The following is a 27,844-nucleotide window of genomic DNA, read 5'->3' on the forward strand; positions in this document are numbered from 1 at the left end:
AGATGCATTTAGGTTCAAGCCAAAGAAGCTCATTTCAAGAAGCAGGCAATTAAAGATTAAAATTCAACACTGACCTTATTGATTGGACATTTTGTCAATCTTGTTATGTATTTATTCATTTTTTAAAGAATTGTTGTTTGTCTTGAACTCTTTGAAAAGGATTAAAACGAAGCCTGCTGAATAATTATTGGTATTGTTTGTTTAATTTATGGATCCATTTTCATTTACATATAACGCACCTATTTATGTATGTATATATGGCTTTCATTTTACTATGCCCTAATTTTCAGTTTTTTCCCTTAAAATCTTAACCTCAAGACTGTTCGACATACAAGTTGACATGTATAAGAAATTTATATGCTAATAAAATGTGTTCATTTTCACAGTAAAGTTTTGTTTAATGTTTATGTACTTTATTAGATTTGTTGTTTTCTGCATCTAAATGTCAAAATAACAATGGTCACTGTGAATCATTATCTTAAATGTCTGAGTAGTTTCATGGTTATATTTGCGAAAACAAATGTAGGATTTTAAACAGATCACTCTGATATATTTTTTTAACAATTAAAGAAAGCAACTTTTCCGTTGAACAAGCGTCTCCTTGAATTTGAACCTTATGTTGAAATCTTTAACCGGAAGTGGTGTCTGTCATTGCTGCCAACTTGCCTCCTCTGAGTAGAGCGAGAAACGGACTGTCGCTTGAGAGCAAGAAGACGAGCGAGGTTTGAGAAATAAATAAATAAATACAGAAAAGCTGAAATGGTGTAAACGCAAGCGAGTCCAACCCGAGTCAGGGGGAGAAACGAGGCGAGTGGACGCAGGAGGATTATAGTTGTTAGAGTAATTATTGTTAAAGTCACTAAACTCCCGCTTTTTGATGCTGTCCTCACGGAGGTTTGAGCCAATAACGGACTTATTGGTCGGCTGAACCATGCTGAGGCTGCTGCTCCTGAGTTTGGCGTTCAGTTTTCAAACTGGTAAGACTGCATTTATTTTCGTCTCTTTCTGAGCGATGAAAACGGTTTTAATAAGAAATTAAATGCAGATTTAAAAATCTCTTATAGCCGACCTATCTAATGGTTTTCAGTCTGAAATGTGTGTGTGCTGTGGAGAGGAAAAGGCATGTAACGTGATTTCATAGTATTTCCATTTGCGCCGCAGCAATTGATCACCTTTTACGCGTGCGCCGCTGCGTGTTCTGCACCGCAGAAACGGATTGCCACAGTTTTTTAATTTCATGTCGAAAGTATGCGCACGAGCGGGTCTGTATGTGTGAGTGAGAGAAGAAGACGACCTGTGCACGCGCGCCTAACGGGCTAAATGACCTTTTGCATATTATAGAGAGTCGGACTGGGGTGGTGAGGCGCTGAGGACGTGACGGGAATGACAGTGATTGACCGGCTGCTCTACATGCCAGCAGCACCTCCACGCTGCTTTGGCATCTGAATGGCTTGTCAGTCAGGGAGACCACCTCCTTTTTACTCTCGCACACCTGCTTCCTATCCTGATGTCCTGTACCTGTGAACAGCTCAGTTTTATCAAATGCACTTTACACAGGAAGGTATGCAGCAGGAGTATCGGTGCATGTGCCCCCCCGCCTTTCTTTATATAGGCCTACCTGTGGGGTGCCAGGTATAGGCTAGGCTTATGATAATCACAGCTGTAGCCGAGTTGCTAGGAGACAGGAGGCTGTGGGGAAGAGGAGGAGAGAGGATGAATGTAATTTCTCTAAGCTACCTGTTTGATTTGGGAATATCTGCATGTCCCCCCCACCGCTTTGTCTTTTTTCCTATTGTCTACTGGCTGCTGCTGCTGGCCGGTGTCCACCACTCCATCATAGGTAGGGGGCGTGTTCGAGGAAGGGAAGGTATAGGAAAGGGATGATGTCACCATGTCTGCCAGGCTTGTTGTATCGCACCGTTTCGCTCAGCATCCACCCAAGTGAGCGTTGACAAGGGTTCACATAATCTTACAATAAAATCCACAAATCCACCCCCCACCCACCCCCCGTCCTCCTCGAGACCCCCTGTAGTTATTGTCACATACCCATGTTTGTCTACTAAACCAGTCACACAGACACAGCCTATTACATCTGTGTCCTATTGTCTTTTGTTGCACTGTTACATCTGTGTAATCCGTTATTACTCCGTGTTGCGTTCTTGAAACACAAAGATATTTGCGCTCAGAGGTTTTCCCCAAGACAAGATTAGCGGGGCTGAAAATAGGTCTGATTTTGCTCCTAAGATTTAAAAATGATGTAACACATGAATTCACACATGTGATTGTTGTATTGTCCCATGAAAGCATTAGAGGATGAGATGTAATCTGCAGAGGAGGGAAATTATTAGTTTGAGTTTTGGAGTGTTTTTAAACCAAAGCAGCCCATACTTATTTCTTCTGTATTTTATTACCCATAATGTGCACATATGCAACTGAATGGTTATTAGCGGCATCACAGGAATGACTGATTTAATACCCCAGTCTTGGACATATCACCCTGGTGGCGAGTTCCAAGCAAGCGCCACCATTAGCACAGCTGTTAAATGTTACTGCATAATCAATCACTGCAAATTCTCTCCTTTAACTAAGTAATGAGTGGTAGAGTCTTGACCCTGTGCGCTGCACCTAACCTTGTCTTTGAATTAACATTTAAACAATCATGGAAAGGATTGCACAAACAAAGAAAGATGCCTTGTTCTGAGAAGTAGCCATGGATAACTCGTCCGTTGTAGTGCACAAAGCTCAGCTTTTATGAAATGGTTGCGGTGGTAAACCCTAGCTGGAGCTCACTCATGGAGAACTTGACCTGTCCACGTCCCCTTAACCTCATCCTGGTTTTAGAAAGCAAAAGGCATCCTACAGCACATGAAGAAGGGCGGAGTAGGCGGCAGAGCGGGTGGCGGAGTAGGCGGTGGAGCGGGTGGCCTGTACATTCGCTGTTGTTGCCCTGCAGCATCTGAAAACCAAACTTAACAACTTTTTTTCCTGTAACGCTAGGTCACGTTACAGCTGAGTTTTGCTTTATGGCACCCCGTCACACGCTAGCAACTGGATATCAACACACTGGTGTGCTCCTCAGTGACAAAAATCTGCCATAGTTCAATAGTGCTTCTTTTATTTTGTTGAAGTTCCTGCAAATCATAAATCCCCGGGTTTCAGCCAGCCTGTTTAGACGGATACGGAGCCTTTTGTCCTTATTCTGAGTCGGTTTTATGCATAATTTCCTCTGTTTTTGGGGTCCTTCCAGATGGAGCAAACGGATTAGTACTACTGGAAACCACGGTGCATAACTGTTAGGTAACTCACATTTTATAGTTTAACTAATGCTAGGACAATGAATGATAGCAACAACAATATCATACATCAAGTCTTGGGTCTGTACTCTGTGTCGGCGGATACCTAAACCCCTGGTGTCAGAGTCGGTATTAGACAGAAAAAAAATTTATAGAAACATCCCTAATAAATAGGCTTTTAAGTAAGTAAGTAAAATGCATTTATAAAGAACTTTTTACATATAAAAACCCTAAAGTGCTTAAAAAAATATATATAAATATGTGAAATCATCTTGATTTATTCATGATAGCAGAAGAAACATAAGCCAGTTGTGTAACACTAAATTCATCATAGTAAATTCAAAGACCTGCTATTTCCTCTTTATTTCAGTATATGGTCAGAGCCTGGTCTAGAAATGCTGACTCGGACAGAAAGCCTCCAGTGCAGGTGTTCAGTTTGTGAGTTCTGTCTAGATTTTTTATGCAGATCCAGGCCGTGAACTGCTGCTGCTGCCGGTACTCTTCGCTCCGGCTCTGAATCACACAGTCGTGAATCACCAACCTCAGACGGATTCCTGCCAGTTGTGCTCAGCAAAGGAAATATTCACATGTTGGAAGAGCCAAACACATTCGGGGGGCTTTTTACACCCAGAGAAAGAAGGGTTTCCTCCGGGGTTGTTTGATCCACCACTATATTTGTCATTTTAATGACATAAAAAGAGACCACAGTAGCTGAAATATAAATGAAACATCAGGAAAACCTCATAAAGAATATAGTCCAGTTTTAAAACACTACTGAACTCCAATGAAATTCCCATTTTGTCCCATTTAGCTTTGATTAATACACACAGATACTGGTAGTACATGAATCCCATTAGCATGCATGAAGAACTGGGTCGGTTCCTGTTGGTCACTGAAAGATGGGGGACATATTTGGCCATGGTAACCCATAAAACTGCACCTGTGAGAATCAACTCAGGTCCCACCTACTATGACTCAAACTTGTCAAGCTCCTCTGAGCGCGTCACCTCTTATAGAACTATTTATGGTGGCACAATGCTTTCTGAAAGTCCTGCACCAAGGCTAACGAACCGTTTTGCGGTGCTACACTGAAGCCGTTCCAGCTCAGAGTGTAGATCTGGAGTGACACATGTAGCGAGGCAGAAGTCTGTTTTTAATTTGGATCCCAGCGAGCTGGATGCAGCTCTGCAGCATCTCGCTGTTAATATGCGAATTCGGGTCATGGTCATAGTGAAACTGAATGAAGCCTATTTACCGCAAAGCATCTCTAATTGACATTAGCCGCTGAAAGCAATCACTGAACCAGCTGTAAAGCTCCACATGGGGACAGGGTCTGTAATGATATAATGTACGTTTTTTCGCCAGTTGTCCTCCATTGGGCTCCATTCAGTCGAGAAATTTTTGGCATGGCTATCCTGGCGGGTGTGACATGATGATTGCCTCTCTGAGCTGATATGTTTGTTTAAGGGCATTCCTTCACCTGCGAGTGTCCTATGATGCTTTTTTAAGTGGAAAGGCGGTGAGCCTCTGAAAACCTAGTGGAGCCACAGAGGTAGATATTTCATTATCAAACTTGCAGTCAGAGATAAATTCAATCAGAAGTGTACACATTTCCTTCCAGCGAGTGTTTCACAAGTGAAGCCCCAGGATTTAAAGACTCTGTAATCTGATTGTGTGTGACAGGCTGGGGGCATGCAAGTTAAAAAAGAAGAAGAAGAAAGAAAAAAGAAGTGGGGGGGGGTTCTTGTTTCTTTATGCAGACCCCACTTCGTGCAAAAGAGGAACACTTTATCACATCTGACTGAATCTGTTGGCTGTGTTTTCCTAAACTGCATGGCCACATTCTGCAGCGGGGGACAGTTTGGGGGTGACGGAGGAGGGAAGCAGTTTGGTGGAGAAGTGGATCACGAGGAGGAGAACAAAGATGAGTAGAGTTATGGGCAGCTGGGTGAAAACCCGACCGAGAGCGATTGGACTTCTGTTTTGGTTGTTTGAGAGTTGGGTTGAGGAGGAGGGGTAAGTTGGGGATTGTAGTGTGGAAGTAGGTTCGGGTGGATGAAAAGAAAAAGTGAGGCAGGACAGAGAGGGATGAGGACGAAAGAGGAGGAGGAGTTGGGAGGCCAGTGGCCCAGAGAAAGGAGCTATTACTCAGGCTTGACTGCTCCCTCAGTAGGGACAGTGTAGCTGCTCATTCAGACAGAATATGGTCGTGGCCAGTTCAAAGGCTACATTTGTGTTGGAATTGTGAGCGACTGAAGCCACATCAGAGGTGCCAGCAGAGCTCATCCCCTGCCCCCATCCCTGCTGAGCTGGATCTGTTCTGGACTAGAGTCCCCTTTGCAGGGGGCGGCATGAGATACGTACAGTACAGAAGATCTTTGCACACATTAGGAAGCAGCTGTAGCAACATGTAGCAGACCAAAATGATGAGGAGAAACTCATCTAAAAGACTCTACCAAGCACTGACATCCAAACCAAACAGTTCAAGCCCCAAGCAATTATACGGGAATGTAAACAACACCGTCCACTTTAGAGCTTTTGCAAATTCATCCACTTCAAGCAAACCACAAAAACAAGGAGTCATATGAAAGCAGAGACTCTGCTGATTACAAAAGCCTCGTTTTTACCAACGGGTGCGGGTCGGGACGGGACGTTTGGGGTGCAGATATGGTTTGTAAACTGTAATATCGCTGCGTTTCCACAGCCAACTGTAACCTCTCTAGAGAGGCGGAGTATCAGCCGGATAGTGATAGATGCCTCAGCTATGTGATAGCATGACGCCAATGCAGCGCCTTCCTTAAAGTAGAACCAAAACATGACTTAGAAACAAAGCGGCCATTCAACAGTTTGTTTCTTTCTTCTTGGTGGTGCTTCGTAACGCCATTTTAAACAGAGATTTAATCAACAAAATCAGGAGCCGTTCCTGCTTTGTTTTTATGCCAGGTCACACATGTGACTGTTTTTCAACAAATCAATGGCTCACGTTGTGTCAAACTCCACCCTTTCAGGTCAGATCGGTTAGATTTGTACCCCAACAGAAGGGTCCTAACAAAGTAGGATGGGTCAGATATTAGGGTACCCTTCTTCCAAGTTTTCGCATGTGGAAACGCAGAAAGTTTTGTTCCGTCCCGTCTTGAACCGTCATTCATCTGTTGGTGAAAACAGGGCTAAAGATGTCTGCCTCATCACTGTAGGACAGAAACTCTGGGAGCTAGCAACGTGAATTTGGGGGCTATCCCTGGATCCTCCTGACTCTGACCATTGATAGAGGTGTCCATCATCATCATCATCATCGTCATCATCATCATCATCAGCCGATGGCTTCATGAGATATTTACCTGCATAACGCCTGTATTTAAACACCTGGAAACCTGCTCAGGTTCACTTTTACCTTCTACTGCAGCACAGTTCCTCATCAGATATTACTTTACTTGTTCCTAGGATTACTTCACTCATTCCTAGCACTACTTTACTCATTCCTAGGATTACTGTAATCATTCCTAGGACTACTTTACTCATTCCTAGGACTACTTTACTCATTCCTAGGATTACTTTACTCATTTCAAGGATTACTTTACTCATTTCTAGGATTACTTCACTCATTCCTAGGACTACTTTACTCATTCCTAGGATTACTTTACTCAATCCTAGGACTACTTTACTCATTCCTAGGATTACTTTACTCATTCCTAGGATTACTTTACTCATTCCTAGGACTACTTTACTCATTCCTAGGATTACTTTACTCATTTCTAGGATTACTTTACTCATTCCTAGGACTACTTTACTCATTCCTAGGATTACTTTACTCATTCCTAGGACTCCTTTACTCATTCCTAGGATTACTTTACTCATTTCTAGGACTACTTTACTCATTCCTAGGATTACTTTACTCATTTCTAGGATTACTTCACTCATTCCTAGGACTACTTTACTCATTCCTAGGATTACTTTACTCATTCCTAGGATTACTTTACTCATTCCTAGGACTACTTTACTCATTCCTAGGATTACTTTACTCATTCCTAGGATTACTTTACTCATTCCTAGGACTACTTTACTCATTCCTAGGATTACTTTACTCATTCCTAGGATTACTTTACTCATTCCTAGGATTACTTTACTCATTCCTAGGACTACTTTACTCATTCCTAGGACTACTTTACTCATTCCTAGGATTACTTTACTCATTCCTAGGATTACTTTACTCATTCCTAGGATTACTTTACTCATTCCTAGGACTACTTTACTCATTCCTAGGATTACTTTACTCATTTCTAGGATTACTTTACTCATTCCTAGGACTACTTTACTTATTCCTAGGATTACTTTACTCATTCCTAGGATTACTTTACTCATTCCTAGGACTACTTTACTCATTCCTAGGATTGCTTTACTCATTTCTAGGACTACTTTACTCATTTCTAGGATTACTTTACTCATTTCTAGGATTACTTTACTCATTCCTAGGACTACTTTACTCATTCCTAGGATTACTTTACTCATTCCTAGATGAGCTTGGTTTCTGTTCTTTCACTGAAAGTAATGTGGTTTTCTTTTAGAAGGAGATAAACATTAGCATTTTTTACTGTGTTCTGTGTGAATTTACTCTGACACAGTAACACATACCTTAATTCTGACACTTGTGTAGTAATCTTAGGTGTCTCAGCTTTTTTGGACCCAGATTAAACATACATCTCTTGAAGATGTGAAAATCTACTTAATTTATTTTGGGGTTGTAATTTTAGACAGGAATCAGAACAACAGGCCTCGTGATTAAGAGTTTAATTATCATTAATCTGTGTTAACTGGTAACTTTCTTCTGCACTTTTTCGACTCTTTCCCAAAATTACCCCTTTTCTGCTTACCAAAGTGCATTCCTTCTCCCTCTCTGTCCCCTCCTGGACTTTTTTTTTTCACTAGGACCCCCTCCCCTTCTCCACCTCCTCCACCACCACCAGCAGCATTACTTCTTCTCTTTCCATCTACCCCTTCCTCTTCTCTGGCTGTCTAATAAGTTCCAGATGTGGTTATTGCATTCCTCTGGTCGGTGGAGAGAGAAAGAGGAGAGAGGAGGCGGGGAGGGTGCATGAGTTGGGGGAGGCTGTGGGGGGAGGGGACAGGAGGAGAAGCACATGAATTAAAACAGGGAGCACATGATGAGGAAGATGAGCCCGTGTGCTGTGGCACACGAACAACTCATGGTAACGGGAAAACATGCACACGCCTTCTGTGCTTGAGAGTCTTGTAACCTCAAAAGTTTTGGGACATTCTCTTTTTCCTCCTCCTATTTTTCCCCCTCCTCCTCTTCCTCGCCCCCTCCCTCTGCAGGAATGTGGCCGACGCTGATGATGTCACTTCATTTCTCCGATCTCCCAGTTTTCTCTGCTCCTCGGCAGGGGCAGGGGCTGAGACAGAGAGATTTGACTTGCTACATCCATCTTCCCTTTATGATAACAAGTTAGGGTCAGCCGTCTAACTAAATCGGTTACCGCAGCACCGCAACGCTCGCCGTCCCCCTTGTCATGTAATATAGAAGCCTGCAGGCTAAATTGCTGCGGACCACAAATAATGACTGAGCCTCATCTTGTAGCAGCAATAACCATCAATGGCTTTGAAGTCTAGTCATTAAAGCAATGCTTTGCAGATGCAAGGTTTAGCCAAAGACTGATTCTTTCGACTTAATACTGTGACCTCGAGGCACAACTTACCTTAAACCCAGTGTAAACCAGTTGGTAAATGCAGATCAGACTAAAGGCTCATTTATGCTCTGCGCTAAATATACATACAGATGGAGCCTTTTTATCAGTCTTCTGTGTCATCAACGTGCATATTTTGGTCTGTTTTCAGAGAGCTTTTAGAAGTCAGATGTAGCAAACTGAGAAAACCACTGGAAACTGAGGGGGCAGTGTTGTGCAGTGTACGTAAAAGAAAAAAGGAAGAAGAAGCTGTACATATTTAATGGCCCCACAGACCCACTGTCTACTGTTCTGCCTCTTTTTATATATTTTCCTGAGAATGTACATATCATGATCTCGTCCACTGTCACCATGTTTACTGTCAGAAACTGACATAAGGACTCAGAAGCAAACTCTGCATTAACATATATATATCTTTCATGTATGTAATGGAACATAAATTAGGTTTAGATTAATTTAGTTGATGGAAAATACACACTGAAGCCTCACGAATGAGGACTGTTGTTGTCTCCATTCTTTAGGAAAGGCTTTTTATAAGACTTTAGAACCTGACTGGACCTATTTGCTCCCATTCTGTAGTATTATGGAGATGGTCCGTGGTACCTCAAGTGGAACTGAGGTCTAGTTTAACCCAAAGGAGTTTTGCAAACTCTTTCACAATAAACCTAAAAATAATTTCTTAATGGTTGGAAATAAACATGAAAGTGTCTTTGGCCAACAACTTGCTCTTAATTATATGTGTTTATCATGGCTGCAGAACGGCATGGGGACAAATTTGACTGGATTCAAGTTCTCTGCGTTGTTGGTTTAATGGCCTGACACACAGTACCATCTGGATCCTGACCAGTGTAGTACACAAGCAAGAATGTGAACAATTAGCTACACAACCGCGAGGATAAAAGCCAAGTAGATTCTCAGCTTAAGGTTTTGTGAAAAGTGTAGTTTCTGTTAGCTAAGCTAAAAGTGATCACTTGGTGTAACTTCACCTGGAGTAAAATAACACAAATGTAAACAATTCTGCATCCTCTTCCACTCATTTCAACCATGTCCTCTACTATGTTTTTAGTGGGACCAATTGTTCACTTCAAAGCCCTTAAACACTGATTTACTCATTGCATCTGTTGCTCATTATAATCATTGAGTAAAAATGAAAGCACAGCTCGTCTGTGAGCACATTTTGATTTAGTTCAAGAACCAAACACCTTCCAGGAGATCTGCAGAATTTGTTGCAAAGGAAGTGGCAGCCAAAGGCTTTTATTATGGTGGAATCAGTTAACAGAAAAAGTATTTTTTTTTTGTGCAACAATAAACAAGAAATTTCATGATCATGACCAGGAGTATCATAACGTCTCAGTACTGATGTTACACTGAGAAAACATTGAAATTTGAAGTAGTAACATTGTTTGTTTGCAGTGTTTCAGAGAATCGATTTTCATTAATTTTATAAAAAAAAAGATCAAATTTTAAAAAATGCTTTCTATTGATATTACATATAGCTTTTTTTGTGAATGCTCATGGCAGCAATTAATTATGTAGTTAAAATCTGATTAGCAATTGTCTGTATGACCAAAATTACATATCATGATATTTATCCTCCTATTCTCGTAAATTTGCATATATACTTAAATGTATATATATATATATATATATATATATAGAGAGAGAGAGAGAGAGAGAGAGAGAGAAATAATTTTATTTTTAAGTTTTTTTACTATAATTTATTTAGTATAAGGAATTTATTTAATATTATTTAATTACATTTATTTCTCTTTTTTTTCCTTGTGTTACTTTTTTTCCTAATTTTTCCTAAATCCTTATTTATTTTGTTTTTATATAATCATAAATAAATTAAGGCCATAAAGGGTTATATTTCATGAAATTAGATAGTATTCTATCTTAGTTTTTCCACATTCATGATTGGGTATTGACCACAGAATTACTGCAGTAGATTAGCTAAGAATCGTTTATTCCATTGTCATGAAAATTGTGTAGAAAAAATATTAAGAAAAACATTTTCATGTCTTGATCCCGGCCCTGAGTATCTTTCTGCAACTGAACCGGGTCTTGGGTGTATGGATTGTGATGGTGCTGGTGATCTCCATCCACTGTCTTGCTTGCTGTAGACAGCAAACACATCTACAAGTGAAATCTGATTAAGGGTCGTCTGGATCTTAGTTTCATGCATGTTTGGTTTTTCAAAGCATGTTTACAGCGATGTTGGTGCATCCACCTGCTTGTGTTGCTGCCTTAGGCGACGACTTTAGCTTTATCTTTGGCAGGTTTTTGGTAACTAGTGGTTTGATCCATGTCTGACCTTTAAAAACCAACAGAAAACAGATACAACTCTTTTTTCTCATCAGCGCTTCAGCGTCTGCTACAGCTTAACTACTCAACGTCACCAATATAGCTGCTCTGCTTGCAGACAAGTTTAGTGGTGCAGCAGTGAAAAAAGTCCCCCTCAAACAGGTTCTCACTGCACCATGTTCCCAGTGGTGTTAGGCTGTTTAAACTGGTGGGGGTTTTTTTTAAAAGGATTTTAAGATATTCCTGCATTTTTGTGGAGTATAACATGAATTTCTTTGTAGAAAACTTGCAAACTCCGTGTGAAAAGATGACCCAAGGCATCTGCTCTGAGGTAGCTAACCGCTGCTCCAGTGTCCTGTTGTTCTTTATCTTCAGGTTACGTCATGTTGTATTCATGCCATATTGGTAAAGACTTCACAGTGTAGTGGTCTATATCCTTGAGCCTGGATGATCTCACCCCAGCCTCAATGCTTTCTAGCCTTTTAATGTGTTTGCTATCAGCCTCCTCTTCAAAGCGACAGTTAGCACTGGTGGTGATATTGCCACGGGGCTCTGTATGAATATTGCTGCACTTCAGGAGGTCAAGGCCTGAGCTTTTATGGGATGGTTTTAGTGACAGATGACATTGCGAGAGGCTACAGTACATACCAATAAAATTAGATTGCATCGGATTGAATTAAAGCAGACCTTGGAAGGAGGAGATTTATCGATGGGACACTACTTGTGAAATAGTCCTGCTGGATTCCATCTACTGCAACCTGATGGTTGCTTAAAGGTGGAGCTGCTTCAGGAATGGGGTAGCTGGTTACAAACGATGGGGAACCACTGCTGGGAATTATAGATTCATTATGATATTGATTGTTCCAGCTGCATTCAGTGGCAACTCACGTGCTGCGAGCTACATGCTGAACTGTTGCAGAGAAGCAGCTTGATATGTATTTTATCCCCTTGTTCGAGCTTATCCAGAGGACAGCTATTGTTAGTTCTGGTCACCCTTGGTTACAGCAGAGTATTCTTTGTCTCCCGCTCCGCATGTTGGGTGCACAAAGGCTTGTGGATTACCAGCGATGGGCCTCGGCTTTCCGGAGCTTGGACTATATTCATGTGGCCGTAATGTGTCAGATGCCTTGTTGGTGAATTATCATATTACCCACCACTGATCCTGGGGTTGCTATGGCCACTGTGTCTGTCATTGTGTCAGTGGTCCTCACTGGCTGCAGCCATGGCAATGGTGTCTGTAACAGAGGTACAAAATAAAGCTCTTTAGATGTGATGAAATGAGTGCATGAGAGGAGCCCCGGAGAATGGGGGATAGCATACTCACACATTCATGGAAAACTGGCATGCACACCTACACAGGAATGATTTTCCTTCCGACCCATTCAAAATAAACCCGTTTCCACAGCAACAATTTAGATAGTAGTAAAGGGAGGGAGTTAAGATTGAAGGAAACAGAGCTTTGAAGGGAAAAAAGGTGGAAAGTGGATAAGTAAGATGCCTGCTAGACAAAAAGAAGCAAACAGGAAATGAAAAAAACAAAAAACAAACACAAGAGAGCTTGCTAACTGCGAGTTAGGAGGAGGGGGGAGGACGGCAAGGTGAGGGGACGGAGGAAGGGAGTGAGCGGGAAGACAATGCAGCAAACAAAGGAAGGAGTCTCTAGGTCTTTCTCGCTCCTTCTCCTCCACCTCCAGGGAGACACCTTTGTGTTTGACTGACACGGTGTCAGAGAGCTCAGCGGGTCGCCTCCTTTCACTCCTGCCCTCCTCTTGCTCGTTCCTATGCTGCCGTCGTCATGGTGATGGGTTATTATGGCCATCCTGCCAGGCGGCCATGTTGTCAAGAGGAGACAGGCACAGGTGGTAGAGTTCGCACAGACGGGTGAATAGTTTGAGAATCTACAGACACTCCTCTCGTGCACAAAGGCAGTTTTACTCCAAAAATTCTGAGCCATTTTTTCTGCTATTTTTGGTCTGCCTGTTTTTTTTTTTTTTTTAAAGTAAAATTGTAGAACCTCAACCCTTTTAGACACAGTCAACATCCAGACATATTTTTCAAGACACCCTAAGTTGTCAGATTATGAGGCTAAAATGATGTAAAATGAATGTATCAATAGATATAGCAGCATAAAGGCCGATCAGAAGAAGAAAACTGAATTCATTACTAACAGAACTTTGTAGAAATAACACACAGATCAACAGTGACCAAGCCTTTTGTCATCTGCACGTCATTCTCTCAAGTCTTGGTTTTCAGGAGAAAAAATTATTAGCATTGAAACAAACACACAACAAAAACTTTCCATATTTCCACTTTTTCCTCATTTCCAGTTTTTCCTGCTATTATTTACCTGCTATCCTCACTAAACCAACTCCAGCTCAGCTGCTTTGTGGCGCCAGCGTGCATCAGAAACGTCTTCTTGGCTTTATTCCAGCCATAGAGGAGCATTATTTTTCTTCTTTTCACACACGCTACATCTTGTGGCTGGATTGTAGACCTCCTGGACGTGATAGAAATGCCTGGAAAACTTCTGTAGATCACCTAAAGGGAAACTATCCATCACACTTTATCCCACAGAGTTACACACTACTGTTCCTGAGACACTGTTGGCACACAGGGACGCTGGCCATCTAGTGGAGTTTAAAGGGTTAAATTCAAAAGGTCTTTGGTTGATTAATCTGGTAATTAATAAAGTCATTTCAATTTTATATAAATTTGAAGTGAATATGGGAAATGTAAAGTAACGTTTTTTATGCACATTTCATTATAATAATTACGTACATTCACCCTTCATTTCCATCTATATTACTACATGTATCCAAATCAGCTTTCCAGGAATAAAAACATTTCATTTCATAAATTAAGTGCAAACTCAGAAAAAATCTAAATGTCTGCATATGAAGAAGAGCTGCCAATGAGCCGACATGTATGTCATGTACAGCAAACATGGAAAGGTGGAGTCCGTGCTGCATGACTCCTACGGCTGCAACTTTGTCCTGAAACAATGATGTCATCCTCTATCACACCTCGCAGCTCGGTGTCTGTGGACCTCGCCGTCTCTTTGTTCTCCATATTGCTACCCCCCCCTCAACCGCATCCCATTTTCAGAGCTTCACAGCACCGACGTGTCGGCCACACGCAGCGCCGATATGGAATTAGACAGATAACAAAATCAATTTGGAGCATACTTAGTAATAGTGAAAAGAGTGAGGACCGAGAGAGGAATGAAGCGAGACCAGCGCTGGCTGCTTGGCTGTTACTTAAAGAGGTGGAGGGAGGATGAGGTCATTGAAAAATCTTTTCTCTTTTTTTTTCTCAGAAAAATGGATGTACCAAACACAAGGGAGGGTTTCATCAGACATACAGATGCACATTGGCAGACTCACTTGCAGACACGCTTGGACAGAAAACTTTTTTTTGGGCAGTTATTTTACACGTCAGCTGTTGCTATGGTGATGCAAGTCTGTGATCCAGCTGGAACAAGGGATTGGCTGGAGACGAGCGAGAGGAAGGCAGGCGGACTTTGGTGGAGGGGCATAGAAGGGTACGGAGAGATAATTAAATGGATGCATAACAATCCATACAAATGACATTTTATTTAATAGTGTCTGATTCAATGATATTGAAGGGCTACCAGTGGACTTTTCCCAAAAGCATTTACCACATGGCATCACTACCCACAATCCCATTTCCTGTCCCGTACAGCAGGCTGATGCAAGCATGCATTTAAAAGGTGAAAATGAAGCGTTCCCATTTAACGCTCAGAGCATATCTGCAGCACGCTCACCTAAAATAGCTCCAAACATCTTTGCAAGCGTGTACCCGTTTGGTCATATTCAGTAACAAATTGACGGTTTATTAACATTAAAACACCATCACATGACGTGAGAGCTGCTCGGGGGGGGCTCAACTCATGTGGCTGTTCGGTGAATGAGTGTGCTGCTTGCCTTTGGCTTTTGTGTCTGCTTTAACAAGAGGTTGGTGTCTCAGTGTCTGCCGGGGCTGTTGTCCCCAGTCCCAGATTAATCCTAATCCCTTTTCCAACTTTGACTGGGGTTGCACTTAATCTGGGACCAAACTGAGACCCATTCCCAGCGGAGACGAAGATGCTCAGCTGGCTCGGTGCTTCGCTCCAAGTTGTGGCGTGATCCATGTTCAGGAAACCGCCTCTGTGTGTTGATTACATGTTTGGGGTTCAGAGTGGTTGTGTTTGTGTGTGTGTTGACAGGAAATGGTTAGCCCGTGTGGTGAAGGTTAGGTCATCCATGCTGCCCGTTTTTGTTTTGCGTGTGCATCTGTGTGTCCATGTGCATGTGGTCATGGTCGTGGCCCTTTTGTGACCATAGTCTTTTAATGTGGACGGGGAGCTCGGAGTCTCTCAGTGGTGTCTTGGGGATCGGTGACTCAAGGAAATCAGGACACACTCTAAATTTGTCACTGCAGCATAACCCACATAATGAAAGAATACAAGCTCCCTCACACACTCTCCCCTGCTTTGCCTTCGCTCAGACTATGTGTGTGTGGATCTTCTTTAAACACACAGACACGTACACCCATGTTGACAAGTGTTAACCGGATAATATGGAAATCAGAAGGCGATGAGCACATGTTTAAATGAGTCAGTGTTTTCAGTCCTCAGCCTTTGCATGGGTGTTTTCTCTGCAGATAGTGTAGCCTCCACTCAGGAGCATTCAGTTCGGATTATGTTGTTACGGTTTACGGAGGCAGTTGAGGGAATACCTCCAGCTAGCATCTGAGATGGTGGAGGAAAGGATTTGTTTGCCCTCAGGCTGCTGTCGAGGTTGCAAGGTAGTTCAAACCCAGCTAAATTCTCTAGACACTATATACATCTCTGAAAGGGCTTTTTAAGCTTTTTATGCTGGTAATAACCCACACTGTACTATTTTGGAAATCCAAGTTTTGTCAAATTACTATCAAGATACATCTCTATAATACCTATCTTTATCTTTGTTAGAGGGCATTTCAACAGCTTTTACGTAGTTTTAAAACATCTTATGCTGATTTGGTCTTATAATAGACCTGAAATGTTATACTTCTGCTTTTTCAGCTTGATATAAAGTAAATATCATATCAGTTCCAGGCCACTTTATTAGCTCCACCTGTTCAGCTGCTTGTTAACACGATGAGCTAATCAGCCAATCACATGGCAGCAACTCAACGCATTTAGTCATGTAGGACGTGGTGAAGACGACTTGCTGAAGTTCAAACTGAGCATCAGAATGAGGAAGAAAAGAAGATTTAAGTGGCTTTGAACGTGGCATGGTTGTTGTCTGAGTATTTACACACAACCATCTCTAGGGTTTACAGAGAATGGTCTGAAGAAGAGAAAATATCCAGTGAGCAGCAGTTGTCTGGACCAGAATGTCTTGTTGATGTCAGAGGAGAATGGGCAGACTGTTAGCGATGACAGAAAGGCAACAGGAAGTTAAAAAAGCACTGGTTCCAACCAAGATCTGCAGAACAGCATCTCTAAACACACAACATGTCCAACCTTGAAGCAGATGGGCTACAGCAGCAGAAGACCACACCGGGTGTCTACTGTCAGCTAAGAACAGGAAACTGAGGCTACAATTCACACAGACTCACCAACACTGGACAATAGAAAATGGAGAAATGTTGCTGGTCTGATGAGTCTCCATTTCAGCTCCACATTTAGATGCTAGGCTCAGAATTTGGTGGAAACCTGAAAACATGGATCCATCCTGTCTTGGATCAATGCTTCGGGCAGCTGGTGTAATGAGGTGGAGGATATTTTCTTGGGCTCCTTCCTACGAACGTGGCCTGGTTTAACCACCACAGCCTACCTGAGTATTGTTGCTGACCATGTTCATCCCTTTATTACCACAGTGTAGCATCTTCTGATACTACTTCCAGCAGGATAATGCTCCATGTCGCAAAGCTCAGATCATCTCCACCTGCTTTCTAGAACATGCGATGAGTTCACTGGACTCCAACGGCCTCCACAGTCACCAGATCTTAATCAGATCACATCAAAAAGTAAACTCAGGGAACTTTGTGTTTGGTCATAAAGGAATTTAAATAGAAAAAGACGAATTTTAATTCTATTTTTACTCAATCGGCAAAGAGAAGCTTAACCTGAAGAAATAGGACTTCTCTTGTCAGTCCTCTTGCTTACAGCCCTGTAACCCTAAAGGTTTCAAACGTAAGGATCAGTTTTCCTGCATCACTTTGAAAGATGTTCCTCCATTTATCAATATTATGAAAGGTGAAAGAAGACAGGTATAGTGAACTGTTTTAAAGGATGTGTGCCAGGTAGGTGTGCCAGGTAGGCGGTATACAATATTATAGCCCTATTTCTCTCCTAAAAAAAAATAAAAAATAGAAACATTGCCTCTAATGTCTATTGGACTGGTCGCTGTGAGTACAGAAGATATGAAGTTAGGAATATGTAATACCTGTAAATACCTGTAAAATTCTGGGTTTTGGCTCAGCTGTAAATGAACTTTTGTTTTTATTTTCTGAAGTTCAAACAGCTGTTCTCTAATGTGCTTTTATATTTGGTAGAAAGTAAAGAGGTGAAAAACGTTTCTGACACATAAACTGGTACATAACAGAAGATAAACTATTTTATTTTAATTTTAACTTTTGTTTATTTGTTCATTTTGTTTATTGTTATTTGCACTTAAATAAAATCGTGAAAAAACATCAGTAAAAGAAACATGTTAATGAAACATGTTAAAAAATGTGAAGGAAGGTTCAAAAAGCCCAAAGACCTTAAACGCAACCCTCCCCATCTTAAACTTATTTCTAACTATACTTAATACTCGACACCTCCGTCCCCACCCCACACCCCTCCTGACTGACACACAGACAGAATCCACAACGCTGATGTGCATTTCTTCTTCTCATACACATATACATAAAATACAACATTAAACAGAACATATTTAAAAAAGTAATAATTCATTCAATCATTCATTATATTTTACCACTTCGTCCATTAAGGGTCGCGGGGGAGCTGGAGCCTAACCTAGCTTTTCATCAGGTGAGAGGCAGGTACACCCTGGACAGGTCACCAGTCCATCGCAGGGAAATAATAATAAAAATAAAATAAATTAAATACAAGACACAGTGATATAAAGGTGACTAGAGCATTTGTTGGGATTTTTTGAGCTTGGTCTTGAAGATTCTGTTAGATTTCTTATGTCACTGCACAGCACCCTGATAGACAGAAGAATTTAGCAACGGAGGTCCTTCAGAAAGGAAATCATTTCTCCTCCTTGAAAAATTCAGTTTTACATATTGCACTTATTAGTTTCACACACACATTCATCCACCATTTACACTCCGGTTAACGTATTGGAGGAAAGGTTGGGCTCAGTATTGTGCTCAAGGGCACTTAGGCCCTGGTTCCACTCATGGGTCTGTCTCGGTACGGTACGGGTTTGTACGCATTGTTTTGCATTTGCACAGGCACAAAGTGGAACTGGTGGAATAATATCAAGCGTCAGCCTCTGCCTTTAAAATGTGAAGTCTATGCGTAAGTGTAAAAAAATTGCATTTCACCCCTCATCCGCTAGGGGCTGGCTCCAAAACAGAGCAAATCCCCATAGATTCCTATGTTAAAAAGACCAACTTGACAGCAGAAATAAACATGTTTAAAGGCAAAATATACAAAAAAAAAAAAAGTTTATGTTTAATAGCTCAAGTTTGCCTTTATGACAACTGTGAGGGGGTTGAATTTTTTTCTAACTCATCTGTTTGGATCTTATTTATTCTTGAAATTCGGCAATATTAGGGGCGTGCCATTTTGATTGACAGGTGTCAGAAGGGCCGTCAGCGCTAGCTCCGTTGGCTAGTGGCTTGCATTAAGGAAATAAATTATTTCGAGTTACATGTGAACTTACCAATTTAAAACTTTCTACAGCGATATCTGGCAGCAAAGCGTTAGAGTGCAGCACAACCACGGTTTTCAGCCGGCTATCTGCTTAGCTTTAGCCCGCCTACCTCCATTAGCCGGTTAGCTCGGGATTAGCTCGGTTAGCTTTTAGCTACAGGCAGCTTGGAGTTTGATGGGTGTCAATCATCCACCCCCCCCTCACAGTCCCCCTCTCAGCTCCACCTCTTTGCCCATTTTTGGATTTTCCAGGAATGACGACACGCATGACGCTGCCAAGATGGCGACGGTGGGAACCTTCCAATGAGCTTCAATTCAGCTCTGCAGAAACCTACGGGTGACGTCACGGTGGCTCCGTCCATCTTTTATATACAGTCTATGGAAAATATCCGATCTGACCTGTCCTACTTTTTTGGAGCCTTACATTGTGGTCCCTACTTTAGCAATCTGACCCTAAAGGGGTGAAGCTTGACATTCTGCAATGTGTTGACTGGTCGAAAGAGTCATCACTTCCTGTGTGACTCAACTCTAAGAACAAAAAGGCAGCAACATGTATAACCCTCTGTCACCCCTTTAAAAAAATTCCTTTTTGCACCCTAACACACATAAATGTGCTTAGGTGCGATTAAGGGTTAAAGATACCGTGATGTTTTTTTAGTTATTCAAAGCCACTTGACAAGAAGAAAGAACACAAACTGCTGGATGTTCATGGTTCTCCTGCATTGTTTCTGTGTTGTGGTCCTCTTCGTTATACTTCAAGGATGCCGGTGCACCGCTATGACAATTTGCTACTTAGCTGATGCATCTTATTACTAACTTGCCGATACGCCGCCTACCAGCTATGGGTACGTTTGGTTGAGACACAACAGAGATCAGGGTTTAACAAACCAAACCATCCTGTACTGACCGGGACGTGTAGTCTGAGCAAACGGAGATCGAACCACCCTTCACTTCCTCCTGAGCTGTTGCCACCCATAAAGTTGACTGTGATTGATTATAGAAATCATGAATCAGATACTATCAGAATTAAATAGAATCTGAATTTGAATTAGAAAACGCTAATCAATCTCTTAACGCTTGCTGGTAATGTCACTGCATCCTGCGTCCATGACATTTAAATTCCACAGCAAAGAAGATTTAATTGATAAGCAGACTGACTGGATGCTCCAGTTTGTGATTCCTTTTTCTCAAGATTTGCAGTGAAACACTTCATAACCATCTCATCTCTGCTACCTTTGTTGCTTTGTTTACGCTCATTCATTGGTTCACCCGCTGAATTGGGGCATTCCTCAGGGAGCAAATTAAGGTGTAAATTTTTGGAGGTAGTTGAGCACTGAGTTATTCTAGGTATGCATGCTGCAAAGCGCCATCTGCATCCGATTCCCTCTTCCCTTTGTATCCTCACACACACACACACATCCTCTTTATCTTCAGAATATTAATGTGCTGCACTGTCAGGAACCATTGTTGTGATTTGGTATGGAAATCTTTTCTGCATGACTGGTTTCTTTTGTTTTTATCAGGCATATTCTACCTCTGCAAATCACGCTAAACATGACATGATAGGGGAAGGAGGGAGAAAGTGCATGCCTACATTTGGCTGAACGTGAGAGATGGGGACCACGGGTCATGTCGGGGGAAGTGGGAGGTAGGGAGAAGAGGCATATGGCAGTTGTTAAAAAAAGACAGAGATAGGAACCTTTGGAGAAGAGCTTGAGGGCTCCAAGGGAGACTTGTGAGGGCACAAGAGAGGTAGATCGTGAGGGTAACGGGAGGGTAAAAAGACTGAAAAAAGTAAAGAGGACAAGTGAGAGATGTAAATGGCAGGAGGTGAAGAAAAAAGGAGAGAGGGAAAAAGTGAGAGAAGAGAGATGGGTGAATGAGGGAATGAGAGAGATGGAGGGAGAGAGTGCTGGAGGGGTGATATTTAATGTGATAAATGAGTTGTGACAGTCCGCCTCTAACCCCCTTCCAACCAGCAAGGAGGAGGAACACAGAAATAGAAAGCATTATGGGTAAAAGGACATATACTCCATTATATATGTATATAGAAAGAAAACAGTGTGTACGTACTGTAGGAAAGGAGCGGTATAGGGAAATCAGTGCAGGCAAAAAGGACCTTCATAGACAACATTATAGATGAACAAAGTGAAGGAGGAGAGTGGGGTTGCATACATATAGCCTGTAAAAGCAGTGAGTGAAGCAAAGTAATTTGGGTAAAGGACATCCAACCTTATGGAGAGAGAAGAGGAGTAAGGGAGGGGAGCAATGCAGCAGTGGGTTAATGATCTACTGTATGAGATTCTTCGAAATAACAAGTTGGAGAGGAGGAAAAAAGGAAAATGAAAGCCAGAACCAAAAGTAAATCCTCCCCAGTGATTGCCTCTCGTCTATTTTACTCGTGTCGTGCCTTTAAGGGACTGCTAATTACAACTTGTTATCACACAGCGTGGAGCGGTAGGAGGGGTGGGCTTTTTTCTTCTGTTCGTCTTATATTGGATGGTCGGTGGGCCAGCTGCTGTGACCCTGTCCAGTAGACAATGACAGCCACTGTAGTGGGTTTTTTGGGGAGTGGAAGCCTGGGAGATGACTCATAGTGAGGAATGAAGAAACAGAGGGAGACAAGAGGGAGGGCCACAGACTTTTGAGGGAAATAAAAAAGTCAGGAGCGAGAAGAAACGGGGTGTTGAGCCGCCCTGTGGCTGAAGTTGTCTGTTTGATCTCCTCTGAGTCAGCTTTACCGTCTCCTCCACTTCATTCTTTCCCTTTCTTCTCCAACTCTGTTCTTATTTCCTCTTCTTTTGACGCCTCTGCCTCAAACTGGCTGGCCATTACTCGTCTGTGATGCTCGGTTATTGGCCTCAAGCCGCAGATCGAGCAAAAAGTGGGAATTATGTCATTCTGTTGCTGCTGGGGGAAATTTTTTTATCAGTTAACAATAAAAATGTTATAACATAATTCTAAAGCAGTTCATTGGTAACATGCATACAGTGAGAAAGTCCCTAACTTATCCTCTCTTTCTTTTCGTTTCCCTTTCAACCACCAGTAAGGACAGCGAGATTCTCTCAGGAGCCGGCAGACCAGTCGGTGGTGCGGGGCCAGAGGGTGATCCTGTCCTGCGTTGTCTTCAACTACTCTGGCATTGTTCAGTGGACCAAAGATGGCCTGGCTCTGGGCATCGGAGAGGACCTCCGGGGTGAGACGCCACACCGTCCCCAGGCTGCCTTCACTCTGTCGAGCATGAGACTTTGATGGTTTTCTGTAAAAGCTGATATGTTTGGATTGAAACTGCTGACGGGCAGCTTTTTACTCTACATGTTTTTTAAGCTCTTGAAGCTGAAATTTTAGAATATAAAAATATTCTGACCATTTACTCATATTTTCAAGCAGAGGCTGTAGAGTTATCCTTTGCCATGGTACCAAGCTTAAACTAAAGGCCAGCAACTTAATGCCAACACCCAAGAAAAACTGGACATGAACCAACACAGCAGGGCCTTGACCTATATGCTAATGCCATCGACGTGAATAGCAACCACAGGACCAACAGTTATGGTGTTTGGCTGCACAGAACATGCTTTTCCCAAACTGGGTCCTCTGTAAAACACTGCAAACTAAATACTAGTTAGCATGAGAAACTGAAACAGCTGAAATCAGTTAATAAATTATATATGAAAATGAAACATGCTGGGGGGAAAAAAAGCCTAATGCACGTCTTACATCTGATAAAAAAAGACACAGTGGAGTCAGCTGACTTCGGCTAAATCTCCCGTCTAGAAGCTCCTCCAGCATGACGGTGTAGATGGATTTAGAATTTTAACTAATCTAGGACTAAAACTAATAACTATTTTATTAATGAATTAATTTTCTGATTAACTTCTTGATTATTTGATTGCTTTGTCTAAAAATCAATGTCATAATCAATTTTGCTTTTTATTTCCTCAACCCTCAGATTCTCACATTTGGGAAGCTGGAATTTAAACTAAGCATTTTGTCTCCCAGAAAGTGTGGAAGCTGTGCGAAATGTAAATTAAAAACAGAATGCAATGACTTGCAAATCTGGTAAATACATGTTTTATTCCCAGTAGAAGAAAAACAACATGTCAAACTGCTGAAAAACTCATGGAAAATACTAACCCATTTTGAATCTGATGGCAGCAACACGGTAAAAAGTTGGGACAGGGGCAACAGAAGGCTGGAATAGTAATTGGTGCAAATCAAAAGCAACTGGAAGAGCATTTGATAACTAAGTAGGTTAACTGGCAACGGGTCAGTAACATGACTGGATATAAAAGGAGCGTTTCAGAGAGGCAGAGTCCCTCAGGTGGACAGAGTTTCACCAGTCTGAGACAAACTGATGCTAAAAATTGTGGAATAATTTCAGATCCCACCATCTACAGTTTATAAGACCATCAGGAGGAATCTCTGTGCGCATGGGACTTAAAACTTAATGAAAAGCTGTAAACTATAATGCAAAAATGAAATTAGTTCTATAATTGATTTGTGTAGCAACATCAAAATTGAATACTGTTTTTGCTAAGTCTGACCTATTTCGTGTATAAAACAGTCAAATTGTTCAAATCAATTTTTAATGTATTATCAGTAGTTTTGAATGTTGTACTGGAGCTGGCCATTTAACTGGATCCCCACTCTTATCCCTGCATACTTGTCTCAGGGAAATGTATGCTCTAACTAGCAGTGAAGCTAGTTAGCAATATGGCTGCTTTTAAATTGCGATTGGGCTTCTTCCAGCTGACGTTTTGCACCATGGACCAAAACAGTTGCCTAACAATTTAACTGGTGGCTTATCAGTCCATTTTCATTACCACGAAGAGCTGTAAATCAGACAAATTTACTGGTCTTTACCTTTAGAAGTGCTCTATGCTTTATATTTTTACAAAAAAATGCACGTCATCCTATGTGGTAACCTTTGTAGTTACCAGCTTCTTCTTCTTCTGTTCTCCATTATCTTAATTTGATTCTGGGTCAAAGTCTGGGACAGCAACCGTTATTGATTTTCACCAAGTGTGACAATTGACATTTAGATTAGATGCTAACTTGTAATAACTGGTTACAGTCAATTGTTATCTTAAGAAAATAAGAAAAGGTAGATATTCCCTAAGATACTGGAAAAAATGAACTTATCACATGAAAACGAGCTTTGTGATCTTGAGATAATGGAATAAATAACTAGTGATCTTGAGATAAAGGCATCAAAAATAAATTATAGTAAATTATAAATAATCCCAAATCAACAAAATTACATGTCTTTAAAACCTAGTATTACTTTACTGATGATTTTATTTTCAGAGCGGCCCCCACTCTAATCAACAGGAGTAAATCTGGCTAGCAGCACCATAATAACTGATGGAAAAAATATTCTTAGTATCCCTTAACATTTGCTCCCAGGAGCCCTCAGTGGTGTTAGACTTTAAAGCACTTCTGTGTTGGTTTCACATCCAGAAACATGATGAGAACGTCTATGTCTCATATACAGTCCATGTTCCAGAAGGAACATTGCTGTGCAATATAATAGAGGGATGAGGATGGCAACCTGCTGCATTTTTTAATATAAATGGCTAATTTCTTCCATTCTACACCAATGGAACCATTACAATAAAACCGTTATTGCCACTAGGCTGTGCTAAATGCTGCAGACTGGAAGTCTAAGTAAAGGATCTTAATTTTTCTCCACCACTGCACTTGAAGAGCGGCTAGAATGATTAATCAGACAAAGTAGTTTGATTCATTTTCACTTGGTCAAATAGTTTATTAATTAACCAAATGCCGTTGGTAATATTTGCCTCATGGTGCTGGAAATACCTCTTTTGAACATCAGCGCAGTGTTGGACGATATTGCGTGTTTGCAAGCGCGGTATCTAATGTATGCTGACAAATCGCTCTCGCAGCTGAATGTACTTACAGCCAGACTGAGTAAGCAGAGCATGAGTTAAGAGGGGCCTACTGTCGTGTTACGGTCATGTGACACCTTATATGCCACAGCAGATACCCCGTCACATCCTATTTGTGGTGAAATGTGCACATATTTAGGTTGACGCTGCGTTGGCCCACCTCCTGCACGTTTGACGGGAAATTTACGACTCCCCTGGGCACATTTTTGCACACCGACACCCTTCAGTTCGGTCAAGGAGCATCAGATCATCACCTCTGTCAGAGAAGCTTGGCAGACACTGGCTAATATCTGCTGTTCATTGAGGGCGGTGTGTTCTGTAAAGCACCTTACTGTTCTCTCTTAGCTGTTTCCCCGTATCTCTGGTGGTTTTTCAGTTTGATTTTGTCCACTTCGACAAAATTTGGGTCGAATGACTCATCTCATCGCTAAGTTACAACATTTGCAGAATTGCACTGATTAGGCCAGAGGGACTGATGCAGGGGGGGTGTTGTTGAGCAATTACTGGTCAAAACATGTGGGCATATTTTTAACCGATTGGCCTCGAGGGCGGTAAGGGGGGGCTGCATCATTCTTTTCATGTGCTGGCTTTGTATTTGCTATTGTTTGCCTGTGGAGACTGGCTGTTTTCTCAGTTTTCTGTGGTTCACTTTTTCCTTTCTCCACGGTGATGTGCTTTCTCCTCTCCTTCTTTCTCTCTGTCATGGCATCCCTCTGTGACCTCCTCATATAAGATCCCTTGTTCCTTTCTGTCCCTATTGCTCTCCTCTTTCGTCTTTCAGCTGCCTTTGTTGCGCTGAGCCCTCTCTTATACTCTTCTTTTAACTTGTCGGCCTCCTCTCTCATCAGCTACTTTCTCTTAAACTTCCTGCACTCATCTTCACATCCCTTCTTTCTCTTCTTCTGTTTGTCCTTCTCTTTGCTCCCTCTTTAGTTTAATTATATTATTACTGGAATGGTCTGTTACTTGAAGCCAAGGCTTTTAAAAATCATGTACACAGTCCTCTGTGTATGTGTGTGTACTATCTGTGGATAAATATACCCCCCTCCCCCCCTCATGTACCCTGATTACTCTACTTTTCATACGCTTCCTTGCCCCTCAACATTTGGCATGCAAATGCATGGATATGAAAGGCATGCACATGCACAAATGCACACAAAAGCAAGGACACACAAGGTTAGGCAAAGCTGCAAAGCTCAGCTCAGCTCAGAGGCAGCACATGTGAAACGGCAGCTGAGAGTTTCACATGTGATCCACGCCAGGGCAACAAACACGAATTCTGCACCGCGGACTTGAGTTGATTCGAGTTCTCTAAAACGCCACTGTCATAATGCACCCCCCCCATCCAACCACTGCTAGAGGAGAGCGTGGACGCCACCTGATGGCGAGAATGCACAGCAGTGACACAGCTGGACTGCGTGCTGGATTGGGGGAGGGGAAAGGCTGTGTGTGTGATTGTGTGTGCACGGTCCAGTGTTTATTTTTGTGCACATCAGTCACATCATGTGGCAGCGCATCTCTCTCGTGTCCTTTAGGCGGATGCTAAAAAGGACATATTTTTTTACCTTGTTGGTGACACAGTTCTGTTGTTTTCTAAACAGCATGGTGAAGCGTAACAATCTGCATGGTGTCGCAGACCACAGGGGTGTGTGTGTGTGTGCGTGTGTGTGGGGGGCTTAGGCGTGGGATATATTTGTATGAGGTGAATGTGAACCACAGATGTGCCTGTTTTAAAGACATGTGAAATTGAACTTTTGTTTTTGCTTCCTAAAACTTATCTGTGTGTCCCAGCCTGGCCCAGGTACCGCGTGCTGCGAGTCCAGGAACTGGGTCAGTACAACCTGGAGATCCTGTCAGCGGATCTGTCCGATGACTCCCTGTACGAGTGCCAGGCCCCCGATGCCGCCCTGAGGTCCAGGAGGGCCAAACTCACCGTCCTAAGTATGTTTGTGTTCCTGTGTGAGAGTCCATATGGCTGTGGGAGTTATATGAGCCTGTGTGTTTTTAACCACACTCTCTCCCGTTGCTTCAGTCCCCCCAGATGATCCAGTGATTGATGGGGGTCCAGAGGTCCTGCTGAATGCGGGGGAGTCCTACAACCTGAGCTGTGTGTCTCGAGGGGCTAAACCGCCTTCAATGATCGAGTGGCTTAAAGATGGCCTGCCTGTGGAAGGAGCTGTCAGTACCACCGTGAGTTAAAAAACCTGCACATGTATACACATTAAACACACACATTTGTCAACTCTTTTAGCATTGTATGGGCATTATTAGCCTCAAAACTACATGTCTGTCCTCTAATTACCAGGAGGTGCTTCCAGACAGGAAGAGGGTGACCACACGTAGCTACCTTCCCGTCCAGCCCGTTGACACCGACACGGGGAGGAACTACAGCTGCATGGCCTCCAACCTGGCCATTCCCACCGGCAAAAGCACAACCGTCACCCTTAACGTGCACCGTAAGACACATTGCTTCTGAATTCGAGGCTACATTTCTTTATTGATTAAATTATTTCTTTTAACTATTCACTCAACGGCCACTTTATTAGGTACACACTGGTACTGGGTTGGACCCCTTTTTCCTACAGAACTGTCTTTATTCTCGGTGTCATAGATCCAACAAGGTGTTGGAAACATTCCTCAGAGGTTTTGCTCCATATTAACATGACAGCATCACACAGTTGCTGCACATCCATGATGAGAATCTCCGGTTCCACCACATCCCAAAGCTGCTCTGCTGGACTGAGATCTGGTGACTGGAAGCCG

General features: G+C 42.2%; 1 protein-coding gene across 3 annotated transcripts in view; it reads left to right on the forward strand.

The window, feature by feature from the left end:
* The first annotated feature begins 674 nt into the window (after window positions 1-674).
* kirrel1a (kirre like nephrin family adhesion molecule 1a) overlaps window positions 675-27,844 on the forward strand; it is a 37,768-nt gene continuing 10,598 nt past the window's right edge. For all 3 annotated transcript variants that reach the window (XM_041985431.1, XM_041985432.1, XM_041985433.1), the window contains exons 1-5: window positions 675-977; window positions 22,219-22,368; window positions 26,873-27,022; window positions 27,114-27,271; window positions 27,387-27,537. In XM_041985431.1, the coding sequence (XP_041841365.1) occupies window positions 932-977; window positions 22,219-22,368; window positions 26,873-27,022; window positions 27,114-27,271; window positions 27,387-27,537 (655 nt within the window). In that variant the 5' untranslated portion in view covers window positions 675-931. The remainder of the gene's footprint in view (window positions 978-22,218; window positions 22,369-26,872; window positions 27,023-27,113; window positions 27,272-27,386; window positions 27,538-27,844) is intronic.

Source organism: Melanotaenia boesemani, chromosome 5 (assembly GCF_017639745.1).
Source record: "Melanotaenia boesemani isolate fMelBoe1 chromosome 5, fMelBoe1.pri, whole genome shotgun sequence".
Taxonomy (NCBI): Eukaryota; Metazoa; Chordata; class Actinopteri; order Atheriniformes; family Melanotaeniidae; genus Melanotaenia; species Melanotaenia boesemani.